Source organism: Ochotona curzoniae, unplaced genomic scaffold (assembly GCF_017591425.1).
Source record: "Ochotona curzoniae isolate NIBS_2020 unplaced genomic scaffold, NIBS_Ocur_1.0 scaffold_4506, whole genome shotgun sequence".
Lineage (NCBI taxonomy): Eukaryota > Metazoa > Chordata > Mammalia > Lagomorpha > Ochotonidae > Ochotona > Ochotona curzoniae.
The window spans coordinates 22,173,744-22,186,510 of NW_024467119.1; the positions used below are offsets into that span (position 1 = coordinate 22,173,744).

Here is a 12,767-nt window from a genome sequence, read left to right on the forward strand (position 1 = left end):
GATGCATGTGGACCTCTGATTAGGATGAGGAGAGTCAGGTATGGAGGAAAGTGGACGGGACAAATGTTTCAGGTTTTTTTTTCTTCTGTGTCCAGAGAGGAGGAGGAGGCCACTCTTTGCTGTCAAACTGCATTAGCACCCAGAGATGGGAGATGGTTTTTTTGATGGCACCTTAGAGACCCCCATATGGAGAAGAGTGTTCCAAGGATATTACTTGAATGGTGGTTTTGGTCGCTGAGACACTGTAGGCTTCATTGCAACAGGGTTGAGGAAATCTTTTCAACGTCTACTAATTGACAAAGACCACCTTAATGCATCTGCAGACCCAGGAACATGCTGCAAAGCTTGGCCAGGAAAGTCATCCAACCTGTTCTGTTTTCCATTCTCTGATGAGGCAGTCCACATTGTCTGCTGGCATAGATGAGCTGGTCGTCATATCCTCTGTGTGCATCTGGACATGCTGTCCACTGCACAGGTATCAACCACTGAGGAGGCACAGCCCCAATACATGCACTCCAAGGTTGGACCACACCTCCTGTTATTTTCCCTGTGGCTAGGGTCTGAGTGCAGCAGTCTAATCATGGAGTCCTCCAAGAAACCTTGCCCAGGATGATGACCTCAGACCTGATTCATGTGTGCCAGCCAGTGGAGGGTCAGGTGTGGTCTGTCACCTGCACCAACCAATACACATACCAGTGGATGCAACAGCCTAGTCAGCTCTGTTCCAACCCCATATCTCACCTGAACCAACAGGTGATGTGACCCAGCTTAATCATCCCACCACGGACATGGATACCATAGCCTAGTCAGGGCGATCCCCAGTCACCCTCACCAGGCCTGCCCCATCTTTGATTTGTGCACTTGCCAGTCTCTATTGCAGCCTAGCCCAGCCAAGCCTGTATCCCATCTGGCTCTCATGCACACCTGTGGATGCCGTGGCTTAGCTCAGCCCAACCTAACAGCAGACCCAGCCCTCATGTGTGCCAATGGATGCCACTGCCTTGTTCAACCCAGCCTGTCCCAACCATGGTTCTTATGTTCACTAGCAATAAGTTCAGTCTAGGGGGGAGTGTTCACAGTTCCCCTGTCAGGAATGTTCCTAACCTCATATCTTGCACCTGCCAGAGGGCACTTTGGTCCAGCCTGACATGACTTGTACCAGCCCTGGCACTTGCCATCTGGTGCTGCTGCTTAGTCCAGGTAGCGTACCTCTAGACCAACCTACCCTCCAGTCCTAGCTCTCACACTCACCAATGGGAGCTGCAGCCCAGCAGGGAAGTCCTCAGAGATTCCCTGACAGCCCTGTCCCTCACCCCAGGTCTTAAGTGTGCTGACCCATGCTTTGGCCCAGGTTGGCTTGACCCACCTGCATTGGCAGGTGTTACAACCTAACCCACCTGGGCACGACTCACACACTACATGCCAGTGGATCCTAAGACCAGCCCTTACCTGATCTGTCCCCAGACCCAGCTGATACAAACACTAACAAGTGCTCCAGACTTGCCCAGCCCACCCTCATCCCTGGCTGTTGTGCTCTCCTTTGGGAGCTGCAAACTAGTGGGAGAGTTCTCCAAGTTCCCCTACCAGGCTTGCTCCCATCCTGGATCTCATGCATGCCAGAAGAGGTCATGGCACGGTCTGTCCTCAGTCCCAGCCCTTGCAGGTACTGGTGAGTGCTATAGCCTGGCCCCACCTGGTTTTCTACCAGCCCCAGCTTCTGCAAGTGTCAGATGGCTTCCTGTCAGTTGAGTTATATGGTCCACCCTGACTCTGCCCATTATCTCCCCAGCTCTCCAAATAAACTAGCAGATACTGCAATCACACAGAGGTGAGCCCACGAAAAACAGAATTTGTGCCCAGGTCTGGTTTTCCCATATTCTGATGGTGCTACTGCCTAGCCTGATGTTTCCTGCCCCCTACTCTAACGTGTGGGCAGGGACTGTGGCCTAGCCCAGCCAGGCATGTCCACAGGTCCCAGATTTTGCAAGCACCAATGGACAGCAAGTGATGCTATCTAGTGCAACCCAGATTTCTCACATAAGTGGGAGCTTTGGCCTGACTCAGACATGCTCTCCAGTTCTGCCCTCTAAACTGCTGTCTCAGCTCCCTCGCCTACCTGTGAGTGCAGTGGCCCAATCCATGGAAGACCCCAGAAGTCATCCCTCCCTTGTCAAACATTTCTTCAGTTGCTCCCACTGTAATAGGTCCCCAAACTCCTTTCCCAGGAACTTTGCAGCCCACTTGCCCCAACTTGGGGGACAGGGTGGTATGTCCCAGCCTGGTATTCAGTGATTTCCTCACATATCTTTAAAAAGAAGAAAGAGAAGAAGGGGAAGAAGAAGAGAAACAGGGAAAAAGAAGGAGAAGAAACCGTGCTGGCATACTGGTATAGTTAATACAAATCTGGCATTAACTAGGCCCAGAATCCCTTGCAAGCTACCTCTGCTTTTCTCCCCAGCAGTGTAACACTTGCCCAGGTGCACGGCAGCCTGGGCAGTTGCCTATAGCTGGGGCACATCCTGCTTTCAGCCAAGGTGGAAGCAATGGGTGTTGTTTTGAGGAGGTGGGTTCTGTTCTCCATTGTGAACTTCATTGTTCTGGACTTTGCAGCTGCAGATAACTGTCATCCCTGCCTTCATCAGCTCACCACACTCATTCTCTGTCCCTGTCATAAGTGGTCATCTTATAAGGACATGAACCCTCTTGCATTGGGAGCCCACTCAACTCTAATATGACCTCATCTTAACTAATTACATCTGCAATCCCATATCCAAATAAGGGCATAATTCTGTGGTGCCAGAATTTAGGACTTCAACATGTCTCTCTTGGGAATACACAATTAACTCACGGAGCTTGCCTCACTGGATTGTATTTCCTTTCAGCACCTTTCACAATAAACCTTCTTTATTTGAGAAATCACTTTTACCTTGAAACACTGAAGAACAAGTCTTACGTTTTCCAAATTTTGATTGCTTTATTTGTTGTAGTCGTCTCCATTTTTCCTAGTCTCATAAAACTTCATGACCCATCTTCTTGATATTAAGCCCAGAGCAATAATTTCTCCCTGGCTCTTTAAGAGCTCTGGAATTCTGGAGTTTTATCTGAGGCTTTGATTTGAAGCCTTGCTTTTTGGATATGGCCTTTGCAGGGCATTATGAAGTGATAATAGATTCATTCAAATTGGCTTCACCTTCCAAATGTACCTGGAGCAGCTGCTATTCTTGCTGAGGAACAATGGGCCTCAAATATGTTTCGTGTCAACACAATTGGCACATGATGTTTATTTCTTCCATTCATTCTTCTGAATATAAATGCTTAACTTCTTTAAACACAGTCTACGTGGCATGAAGAATAAGCCATATGAGCCAAGGACAGATTGGCCTCTGCTGGGGATGATGGTGGACAGCAACCCATGGCCAGTGGCTTCAAGGCTTCACCCAGCACCAGGGACAACCTCCAAAGTGTAGGTTTAGAAGATCGGGAAATATTGTATTAGCCTAAAGATGACTCAAATGAGATGCAACCTAGCTTAGTGATTAGGATCAAAGATTGATAGGACAGACCACTTCCTGGCCATGTGAACTTGAGCAAGTTCTAAAATATCAGTTTCACTGTTTGTGAATAGGCTTTATTATGACTGCCTTGTAAGTAAATGAGCTGCTACACAGGACCTGCTTAGCACAGTTTTCGGCACACAGTTACTAAGAATAATCATTCCTAGAATAAAGGGATGTTCTTGTTTTTCCCCCTTTATATTCAGATAGTCCTTGTTTTGATTTATTTTCCAGCTGGCTTTCAGCATGATTTTCCTCTTAGGGGCATCTGAGGGTCAAGTTTGTGAAAGCAAAACAACTAAATGTGTTTAAAGGATGTGGCTGGAAATTGAATCAAACACTATTTTTAAAAACAACCAAATGTTGCCAAGTATACCTCAGACACCCAGTGCTCACACTGGCATTGTGTTAGGTAGGATACTTAGAATTACTTGAAATAACCCTAGCCAAGTAGTGACTGATCATTTAAATACCAAGGAATTAAGCCAGCAATGAAGCAAGAATTCAGTTTTGTTTCGCTGTAAAAATGCCAAATAACACATCAACAAATGTCGAACAAAAAATTCCTCAACAAATTCTTCATCTCTTCATCACACCTAGGAAGGAATCCATGATTTGTTTGCTCACTTCTTGCCTTTTTTTTTTAAGGCATCTGAGAATGAAAGAAAGGAGTGGTTCTCAAACTGGATTGTACCTTATAGTCACTGGGCTGGCTTGTTAGTTTCTGGGTTTATTCTCATAGCAGCCGAGTCAGTAGGAGGGGTTGAGACAAGGGAATTTTTATTTCTAGAAAGTTTCCAGGGAATGGTATTGCTGATCCAGGTACCCACTTTGAGAACCACTAGGGTGAGATGACGTTTGTGAAGCACTGTGATGTGGTGCAGAACACAAGCATTTTAGTTTTGATAAAGTGGATTACATTTCTGCCATTGTCTAGGGCCAACATTATGGCACAGCAGGTTAAGCTGCCACCTGTAATACCAGCGTCACTGGTGTTTAAGTCCTGGATGCTCCGCTTCTTAACCAGGTCTCTGGGAAGATAAGTGGAAGAAAACTCAAGTGCTTGTGCCCTGCATCCATGTGGGAGACCTGCAGAAGTTCCCAGCTCCTGACTTTGGAGTGGCCTGCCCTAGCTGTTGCAGCCATTTGGGGAGTGAACAGGCATATTTAAGAGCTCTCTCCCTTTAACTCTGTAATTCTGTCTTCCAAACAAATAAGTTGGGTTTTGTTTTGTTTTGTTTTGTTTTGTTTTGTTTTGTTTTGTAACTCTAGGCGTGTCCTTATTTGCAAAGTTCTGTTAAGCAAAAGATCTCTGTGAGACTGGATTTTTTTCATTGTCAAGTGGAGATAATATAATCCACCTTCATAAGGTCATCTAAAATGCTAAATTTTTGTTAAACATTTGGTTCGGTATTAGTTTTAAAAGATTCCATCCATTTGCTTTGCTATAAATTTTTTCTAAGTCATATAAATATTTCTGAATGATCTGGACCACTAAATGAATAAAATTATTCATTTAAGTCTACCAAATGAATAATGCCAGTCACTTAAATAATTGAAGCAGCTTTAAATATTTCACCAAGATTTCAATTCTGAATTGTACTGGCCCTTTCCTAAACTAGGGAGTGTGTGATTTTTTTTTCTATTTAATTACACAAGTTGCTCCCCCTCCACTTGATTCTTAGTAGGCAGGTAGTTACATAACGGACTAGGAGTTTGCACCTGGAATTTTAGCATATTTTGATGCATAGGTGGTGGAAGGCAGAGAAGAGATCAGAGGAATAATGAGAATCTGGCCACAATTTTGTCTTGAATTAAGAAGCTATTGCCTTGGGCCCAGAGCCTTGGCCTAGCGGCTAAAGTCCTGGCCTTGAATGTGCCAGGATACCATATGGGTGCCGGTTCTAATCCTGCCTGCCCTGCTTCCCATCCAGCCCCCTACTTGTGGCCTGGGAAAGCAATCGAGGACAGCCGAAAGCTTTGGGACCCTGCACCTCTGTGGGAGACCTGGAAGGAGCTCCTGGCTCCTGGCTTTGGATTGGCGCAACACCATCCATTGTGGCTGCCTGTGGAGTGAATCATCAGATGGAAGATCTTCCTCTCTGTCTCTCCTCCTCTCTATATATATCAGACTTTGCAACAAAAATAAATAAATCTTTAAAAAAAAACAGACAAAGAAGCTATTGTCTCCATTTTTACCTTGAGCAAAACCACCCAATCTCTAAAGGATTTCATTCCATATTGTCTAGGTTGGGGTCTGGTCATAGATACTTCATGGTATCATCTAGGCGGTGCAGAGATTACACTATAAAAAACACCAAGAATAGTTGTGATCATCTAATTTCCATTTACATTCAGATTCTGTAGAATTTGCTGTCTGGACTTTAGTGCATTTTCTCATTGTCTTAAATATTGGTGCTGCTTATGTGAGATGACCGCCTCGCATATCAGGGCTGATGTGCAGCTTATGGTTAACATATATAAAATGCCCAGCACAGTGCTGGCTCTGAAGCATTCATACAAACTCTTTTAGTGGTGTTTTTTAGGTGCTAAGCATGTAAGCATGCAGGATAGGCAGTGGGCTGTGTTTGGTCTCCAGGTTAAGGTACTGGTTAAGACACCTGAATACCACACTGGAGCCCAAGTTGGAGTCCTGACTGTAGCTGATGCAGACACTGGGAGGCAACAAGGAGAAGGGCTTGACCTGGCCCATCTCTGGCTGCTACCAGCATCTAGGGAGTGAACCAGTGAGTAGGAGTAATCTCCTTCCCACCCTCCACCTCAAATAATAACAAACTAAAAATGAGGATGGGCATTACATCTGGCTTTTAAATATACCTGAGTTCCAAATCAAAGCACCTGTTTGATCCCTGGCTCTAGCTTGTAACTCCAGCTTCTTGTTAATGCAGGGAGAAAGTAGTGGTGACTCAAGTATCTGAGTTATTTTCACCCAAGTAGGAACGTTGAACTGAGTTCTGGCTTCTGGATTCAACTTGCTCAGTCCCAGCTATTGCTGGCACTTAGGGACTGGAACAGCAAATGGGAGCTTACTCCCTCAATACTGTATTCTCTCTCTGTCTCTCTCAAGTAAGAAACAACTAACAGAACTGCCAACAAAACCCACTGAGGTCCACAAACAGGGAGAGCTGAGTGAAGCAAGTTGGCTCTGTGGAGTTATAAAATGTGAAATCCTGGGAAAGAGAATGTTGTGAAAGTTGGGCCTGGCCCTGGCTCAGCAGCTTAGCAACTGAAGTCCTCGCCTTGCATGAGCCAAGATTCTATATGGGTGCTGGTTCATGTCCCAGCAGCCCTACTTCCCATCCAGCTCCCAGCATGTGGCCTGGGAAAGCATCTGAAGATGGCCCAAAGCCTTGAGACCCTACACCCAAGTGGGAGAGTGAGAGGAAGCTCCTGGTTCCTGGTTTCAGATTGGCTCAGCTCCAGCTGCGGTGGCTGCTTGGAGAGTGAACCAGCAGATGGAAGATTTTTTTTTCTGTCTCTGTTTCTCTCCGTAAATCTGCCTTTCCAATAAAAATAAATAAACCTTTTTTAAAAAGATTATGCTAAAGTGATTGATGTGTTTTTGATGTCTTCAGGCACATAATCGCAACTACTTCCTAACTTTTTATCAACATGTTTTAGTTCCAAGACTCTATGTTAGGTGCTCTAAGATTAAATGATCCTTCAGTGTTTTGAAACAGATTGTTCAATATAAGCTATAGGATAGGCAAATTGTCTCTTTTTCTTTTCCTGTGCCAGTACATTAATTTCCCACTTACTTTAATGTGACAAGATAATGCCCTTTCATGAAAATAGTAAACACTTCAGGAAAGCATAAATGAATCCTTATGAATAAAAGACAATAGAGTCTACCTTGTTCAGTAACAGGATAGGAAATCCTGTTTAAAAAGAAAATATTAGGGGCTGGTGTTTGGTATAGAGCATTAAGCCACTGCCTACAATGCCAGCATCCCATATCAGAGTCTGGTTTGAGTCTCAGCTGCTCCACTTCTGATCCAGCTTTCTGCTGGTGCTCCTAAGGAAGTAGCAGAGGACGGTCCAAGTGCCTGGGCTCCTGTACCCACTTGGGAGATCTGGATGATGTTCTGGGTTCCTGAGTCAACCCGATGCAGTCCCAACTTTTGTGGCCATTTGGGAAGTGAACAAGTAGATGAAAGACTTCTTTGCTCCTCAGTTTCTCACTCTCTCTGTCACTTTGCCTTTCATATAAATAAAAGGAATGTCTAAAAAAATTGAAACCATACCATAAAACATATTTTTCTTTAAAACAGAAAATGCTGTGTAAGTATGTTAATGCTTTTCTTAGTGTCTTTGTGGCTATCCTTCTATCATATCTCAGGAAAATATAAAATATTTTTTTCTTATGTAGAGTGGTCTTCCCCAGCTTACTGAGATGTTCTGATTTTGATACTTAAAATTGGCAGCATGGCATTCTTTTTCTTCCATGCTCTTCCTGAAGATCTCTGAAGACACGGGAGCTTTCAGAAGGGAATTTATCAGCCACAATTGTACATCCCTTAGACAAAGCTTAAGAACTGACAATCATAATGGTATTTTCATCTATGGCTCTTTTAGTGCAGGGCTCTCCAAGGTCAATGATCAAGGTTAGTAAAAACATCTTGAAGAGTGGAAACCACAGTTTGGTATTGAGTGATGACTTGGAAACAAAAAAGGTGAAGGAAATGTCAATTCTTCTGCTACTTTTCTCCAGATGCCACTTGAAAGCAGATATTCTTCAGTCACCGGGATTGACAGAATTCCTGGCTATTGAGAACCAGTGTTTTATGTTTCTAATTTGTTGCACAAGAAGAGAAAAAGAAGTCCTGTGATACAGAGGGTGGATGGCACAGGGCCCCACTGTCTTGGGAGGAGAGACTCTTATGAACCATTGTAAAGTGATGGGGTATGCAAGTGATGAGGTCAATATGTCAGGTGATGAATGATATCCTCTTTTAACAAGTGGAACTTTCGTACATTTCCTCCTAGGTTGGACAACGAGGGACAGTGAGAGATTACCCAGGCTTTAGCCCTTCAGTGGATGCCGAAGCCATTCGGAAAGCCATCAAAGGAATTGGTGAGTGATGTTTTATTTATTTTCATTATATTTGAAAAGCAGGGAATCTTCCATATGCTTGTTGTTTTCCCAAATGCCCACAGCAACTGAGGTTGGAGCAGACCAAATGCAGGTGCCTGGAACTCAATCGGGCTCTCTGTGCAGAGAGATGTCGTCATCTCCAGCAGCCAGAATGCGCATTACCTGGAGCTGGACCAGGAACAGCAGAGGAAGACCTCAAACCAGGCACTCTGGTGTGAGATGCCAGGGTTCCAAGTGGTGTCTTAACTGCTCTGCCCCCTCCTGCCCACACCTTACCACAATTCCTCTTAATACGAAGCAAAGCAGAAAACATGAAGTCTGAAAATGAGTAGATTCAATTTGTCCAAGTTGGCTTATTAAAATTGGGAAATTATTAGAGGTTCGTTTTCTAATTGTGAAACTAAGGAAAGTATTGGAAACCCACTTTATTTAAACTTAATATTTACCACATTTAGGTTTTTAAGGTTTGCTTTTTCTCATGATACAGATTTATAAACCTAGGGGATCCCTCTTCCCCCGCCATCCCTCCTTCTATCCTCTTACTATTTGTCCCAAAGTTATTACAATGGCATAGTCATTCATTTCACCATTACAAGGTTCACTTTCTGATGTATAAGTGTATCGTGGCATTGCAAGTGTAGGAAAAGAAAAATAAATAAAGCAACATAACATGGAAATCTAATTAGAAATAATAATGAGAGGTCCAGCACCATGGCATACTAGCAAAGCCTTTGACTGTGACGCCAGCATCCCATAGTGACACCAGTTCATGTCCCAGCTGCTCCACTTCCAATCTTTGCTCCCTCCATGTGGCGTGGAAAAGCAACAGAGGAGACCCACATGGGAGACCAAGAAGAAGCTCCTGAGTCATTGCTTCAGATCACCTCAGCTCAGCTCTGGCTGTCATGGCCATTTGAAAACCAGTGGATGGAAGATCTCTTTTTCTGTCTCTCCTCTCTGTAACTCTGCCTTCAAAATAAAAACAAAATAAATCTTTAAATAATAATGAGAATGAGAATCTTACTATTATTTTGGAGTAAAGTTGCATTCTTCATTTATCCATTATTTCCTAGTATGCCAGTTTCCCTCGTAGAGTATATAGCTTGTGTGAGTGAGTGTGTGTGTGTCTTCTGCATGTTGGTTGTCTATGTATACAATAGAACATACGTTGAAATTTTACAGTTGCAACAAAAGGGGCCCAGCTGGAAACCATTAATGTGAAAATAAACAGGTCCCAAAAAAGCATTTTTGTTTTTTTACAAAAGGATTTATTCTAGTCACTTGAAAGGCAGAGTTATAGAGGAAGGAAAACAGAGGGAGATACTCCACCCATTGGTTTATTCCCCAAATGGCCACAGAGAAGGACTGGGACAAACCGAAGCCAGGAGCCGAAAGCTTCACCCAGACCTCTCACAGGAGTGCAGAGGCTCAGTCATTTAGACTATCTTCTACTGCTTTCTCAGGCACATTAACAAGATATCTGGATGGAAAGTGGAGCAGCTGGTATTTTAACTGGCAGCCATGTGAGTTACCAACATGGCAGTGGTTTTACCACGTGCCACAGTGCCATGCCAACTGTGAAACTTTTAATGCCATGGCGATACATGTGTGCACATCTATTTTCACATGTGCTCAAACAGCAAAAATATGGGATTATCCTGGACACATCTACCTGCGGTTTGTTTTTATTGCTGAATAATAAGTTTCTGAGATTTATTCATGATTATGTGTTTAGCTCTAGTTCATTCATTTTAACTGCAGGGTTGTGTATTGCATAGTATGTCATAAGATGGAAATATCAATAGAACATTTAAATTGCTTATAATTCTTTTCTATTACAATATAAAAATCCTGTGATGAATATTTCTGCTTATGTCTGATTGTGCACATTTGTTAGCCTTTCTCCAGAATGTGACAATGATTAGGATGGCAGCGTTGGAGCAGTGCTTATCTTCAAATTAACTAGAAATTTTTGCCAAACTGCATTTGGCCCCGTGGCTGCCAGGATTTGATACCCATCTCCAGCTCCTGAGTCCAGCTTCCTGTTAATGTAGACCTTGGGAGACAGTGGGGAATGGCTCAAGTAGTTGAGTTCCTGCTGCCCATGTGGAAAACCTTGATTGAGTCCAAATATCCTGGCTATGACCAAACTTCACCCCAGCTCCAGCTGTTAGAGGCTTTTGGACATTAAACGGATCTCTCTCTCTCTCTCTTCTTCTCTATTTCTTTAATTTTTAAAGATTTATTTATGTGTTTGGAAAACAGAGTTATAAGAAGAAAGAGAGAGGTCTCACATTGAACCAAGATCTTTATCCATATTTCCCACATGGGCACAAGAGCCCACACACTTGCACCATTCCCCCCACTGCTTTCCCAGGTGCATTAGCAAGGATGTGGATTGGAAGTAAAACAACTGGGACAGATGCGCTTTCTGAATCAAAAGGCAGCTTTGTATAGTGTCTGGTCTTGAGTAATAACAAAAATAAGAAATGAAAAGCTACCAGATCTACATGTGACATGTAACTGCAAGTGGGTAAGTGGGTAAGTTAGGCATCAAGGGACGTAGTGTATAAAGTCATGCACACTCACTAATTAGGGAACATACCATCAATAGAACAGAATCAGTAGGGGAAAAAAAGACAAATTAGGGAAGAAATACAGGGAGTTCCAAATGGGCAGACTGGAGGTACCTAGTCCTGCTCTGATGCACATCTATGAGTGTAATGAGACTGTAATTCACAGGATTAGCACTTAGCTTTGTAGAACAACACAAGACTGAAGGGCAGCATTCCTCCCCCGAAGCCCAGAAGCTAGCCAAGTACTCACAGTCTCTTATCCATCATGACCCAGGCTGTGCAACACTGTCACGAACATGTGACCTTAAGGTGTGTGGAGGTTAGTGCCACATACGCAAGCCCAAGTCTTGAGTTCCCGTTGACATGTGATACCATTCAGATCATGTTCAAGCCTTGAAAGGCACTCACTGCTTTCCAATCGGGTGTCATCCTCTATAGCCAATGAAGTGGACACAACTTTCCACATTTATTTTAATACTGTAAATAGCAAGAACATAATGACCTCAGAGTCATTCTTGGATCAGCATCAGCCCTGTCCTGGCATTAGCTCCTTACTTAACAGACTGTTACTTCTGTGTGAAAATGCATTAGAGAGATGAAGACCAGAGATAAAAATACAAGGGAGTTTCAAGAGATTCATAGTAAAATGAAATTAAAAGGTAAATTTATTGGGGGCAATATCACGGCAACACGGGTTAATCCTCCACTGTGGGCCGGTATGCTGTATGGACATCATTTCTAGACCTGGCAGCTCCATTGCCTGATCCAGCTCCCTGCTATGGCCTGGGAAAGCAGAGGAGAATGGCTCAAGTCCTTGGGATCCTGCACATATGTGGGAGACCCAGAGAGGCACCTGGCTCCTAATGTCAGCTGCTGCAGCAATTCAGGAAATGAACCAGTGAATGGAGGATTCTGTCTTTCCATTTCTCCCTCTCTGTTTGTAACTCTGAGTTTCAAGTAAAATAAATCTTTAAAAAAAAAAAGGAATGTCATCTTTTCAAAGGGAAATTTATCTTGGTACAAAAGAAATCAAAAACCCATGTATAGGGTTTTTATAATATGCATTTTTTGTGGACATTTTGAAGATCATGTGAAACTTACTTGGACCAAATTTTTGCTATGCCACTTGGAAACTGACTTGCATCAGTGAGATGCAGTCTCTAGGTATAACGTGTTTATCTCTAGGGCCCCTCAATCCTACCTCCTGTGCAGGTTCCTGTGAAAAGTAAGGGACCACGAATAAGAACATATCTTTTATGTGGCTGGTTCTCAATAAGTGTCTGTTTCTGTTCTAAGTACAAAGATTTTGATAGCAAGTGTGGGGATGGGAGCAAAAAGGAAGTAAGACAGTGTCGCTCATAAGGATGGAAGAGCTACTGCAGAAGCAGGTTCACTGTGCTCTGCTCTCGTGATTGGAGTCCACAGTGATCAACAATGACCCTCCTCTCCCAACTCCCCTCCTTGGAAACTACCCAAATAACGTTAACATCCTTTTCCCAAAGGCACAGAAAAGAAGAAATA

General features: G+C 43.5%; 1 protein-coding gene across 2 annotated transcripts in view; it reads left to right on the forward strand.

Moving 5' to 3' along the window:
- ANXA3 (annexin A3) overlaps positions 1–12,767 on the forward strand; it is a 53,366-nt gene that overhangs the window by 10,602 nt on the left and 29,997 nt on the right. For both annotated transcript variants that reach the window (XM_040966787.1, XM_040966788.1), the window contains exon 3: positions 8,562–8,649. In XM_040966787.1, the coding sequence (XP_040822721.1) occupies positions 8,562–8,649 (88 nt within the window). The remainder of the gene's footprint in view (positions 1–8,561; positions 8,650–12,767) is intronic.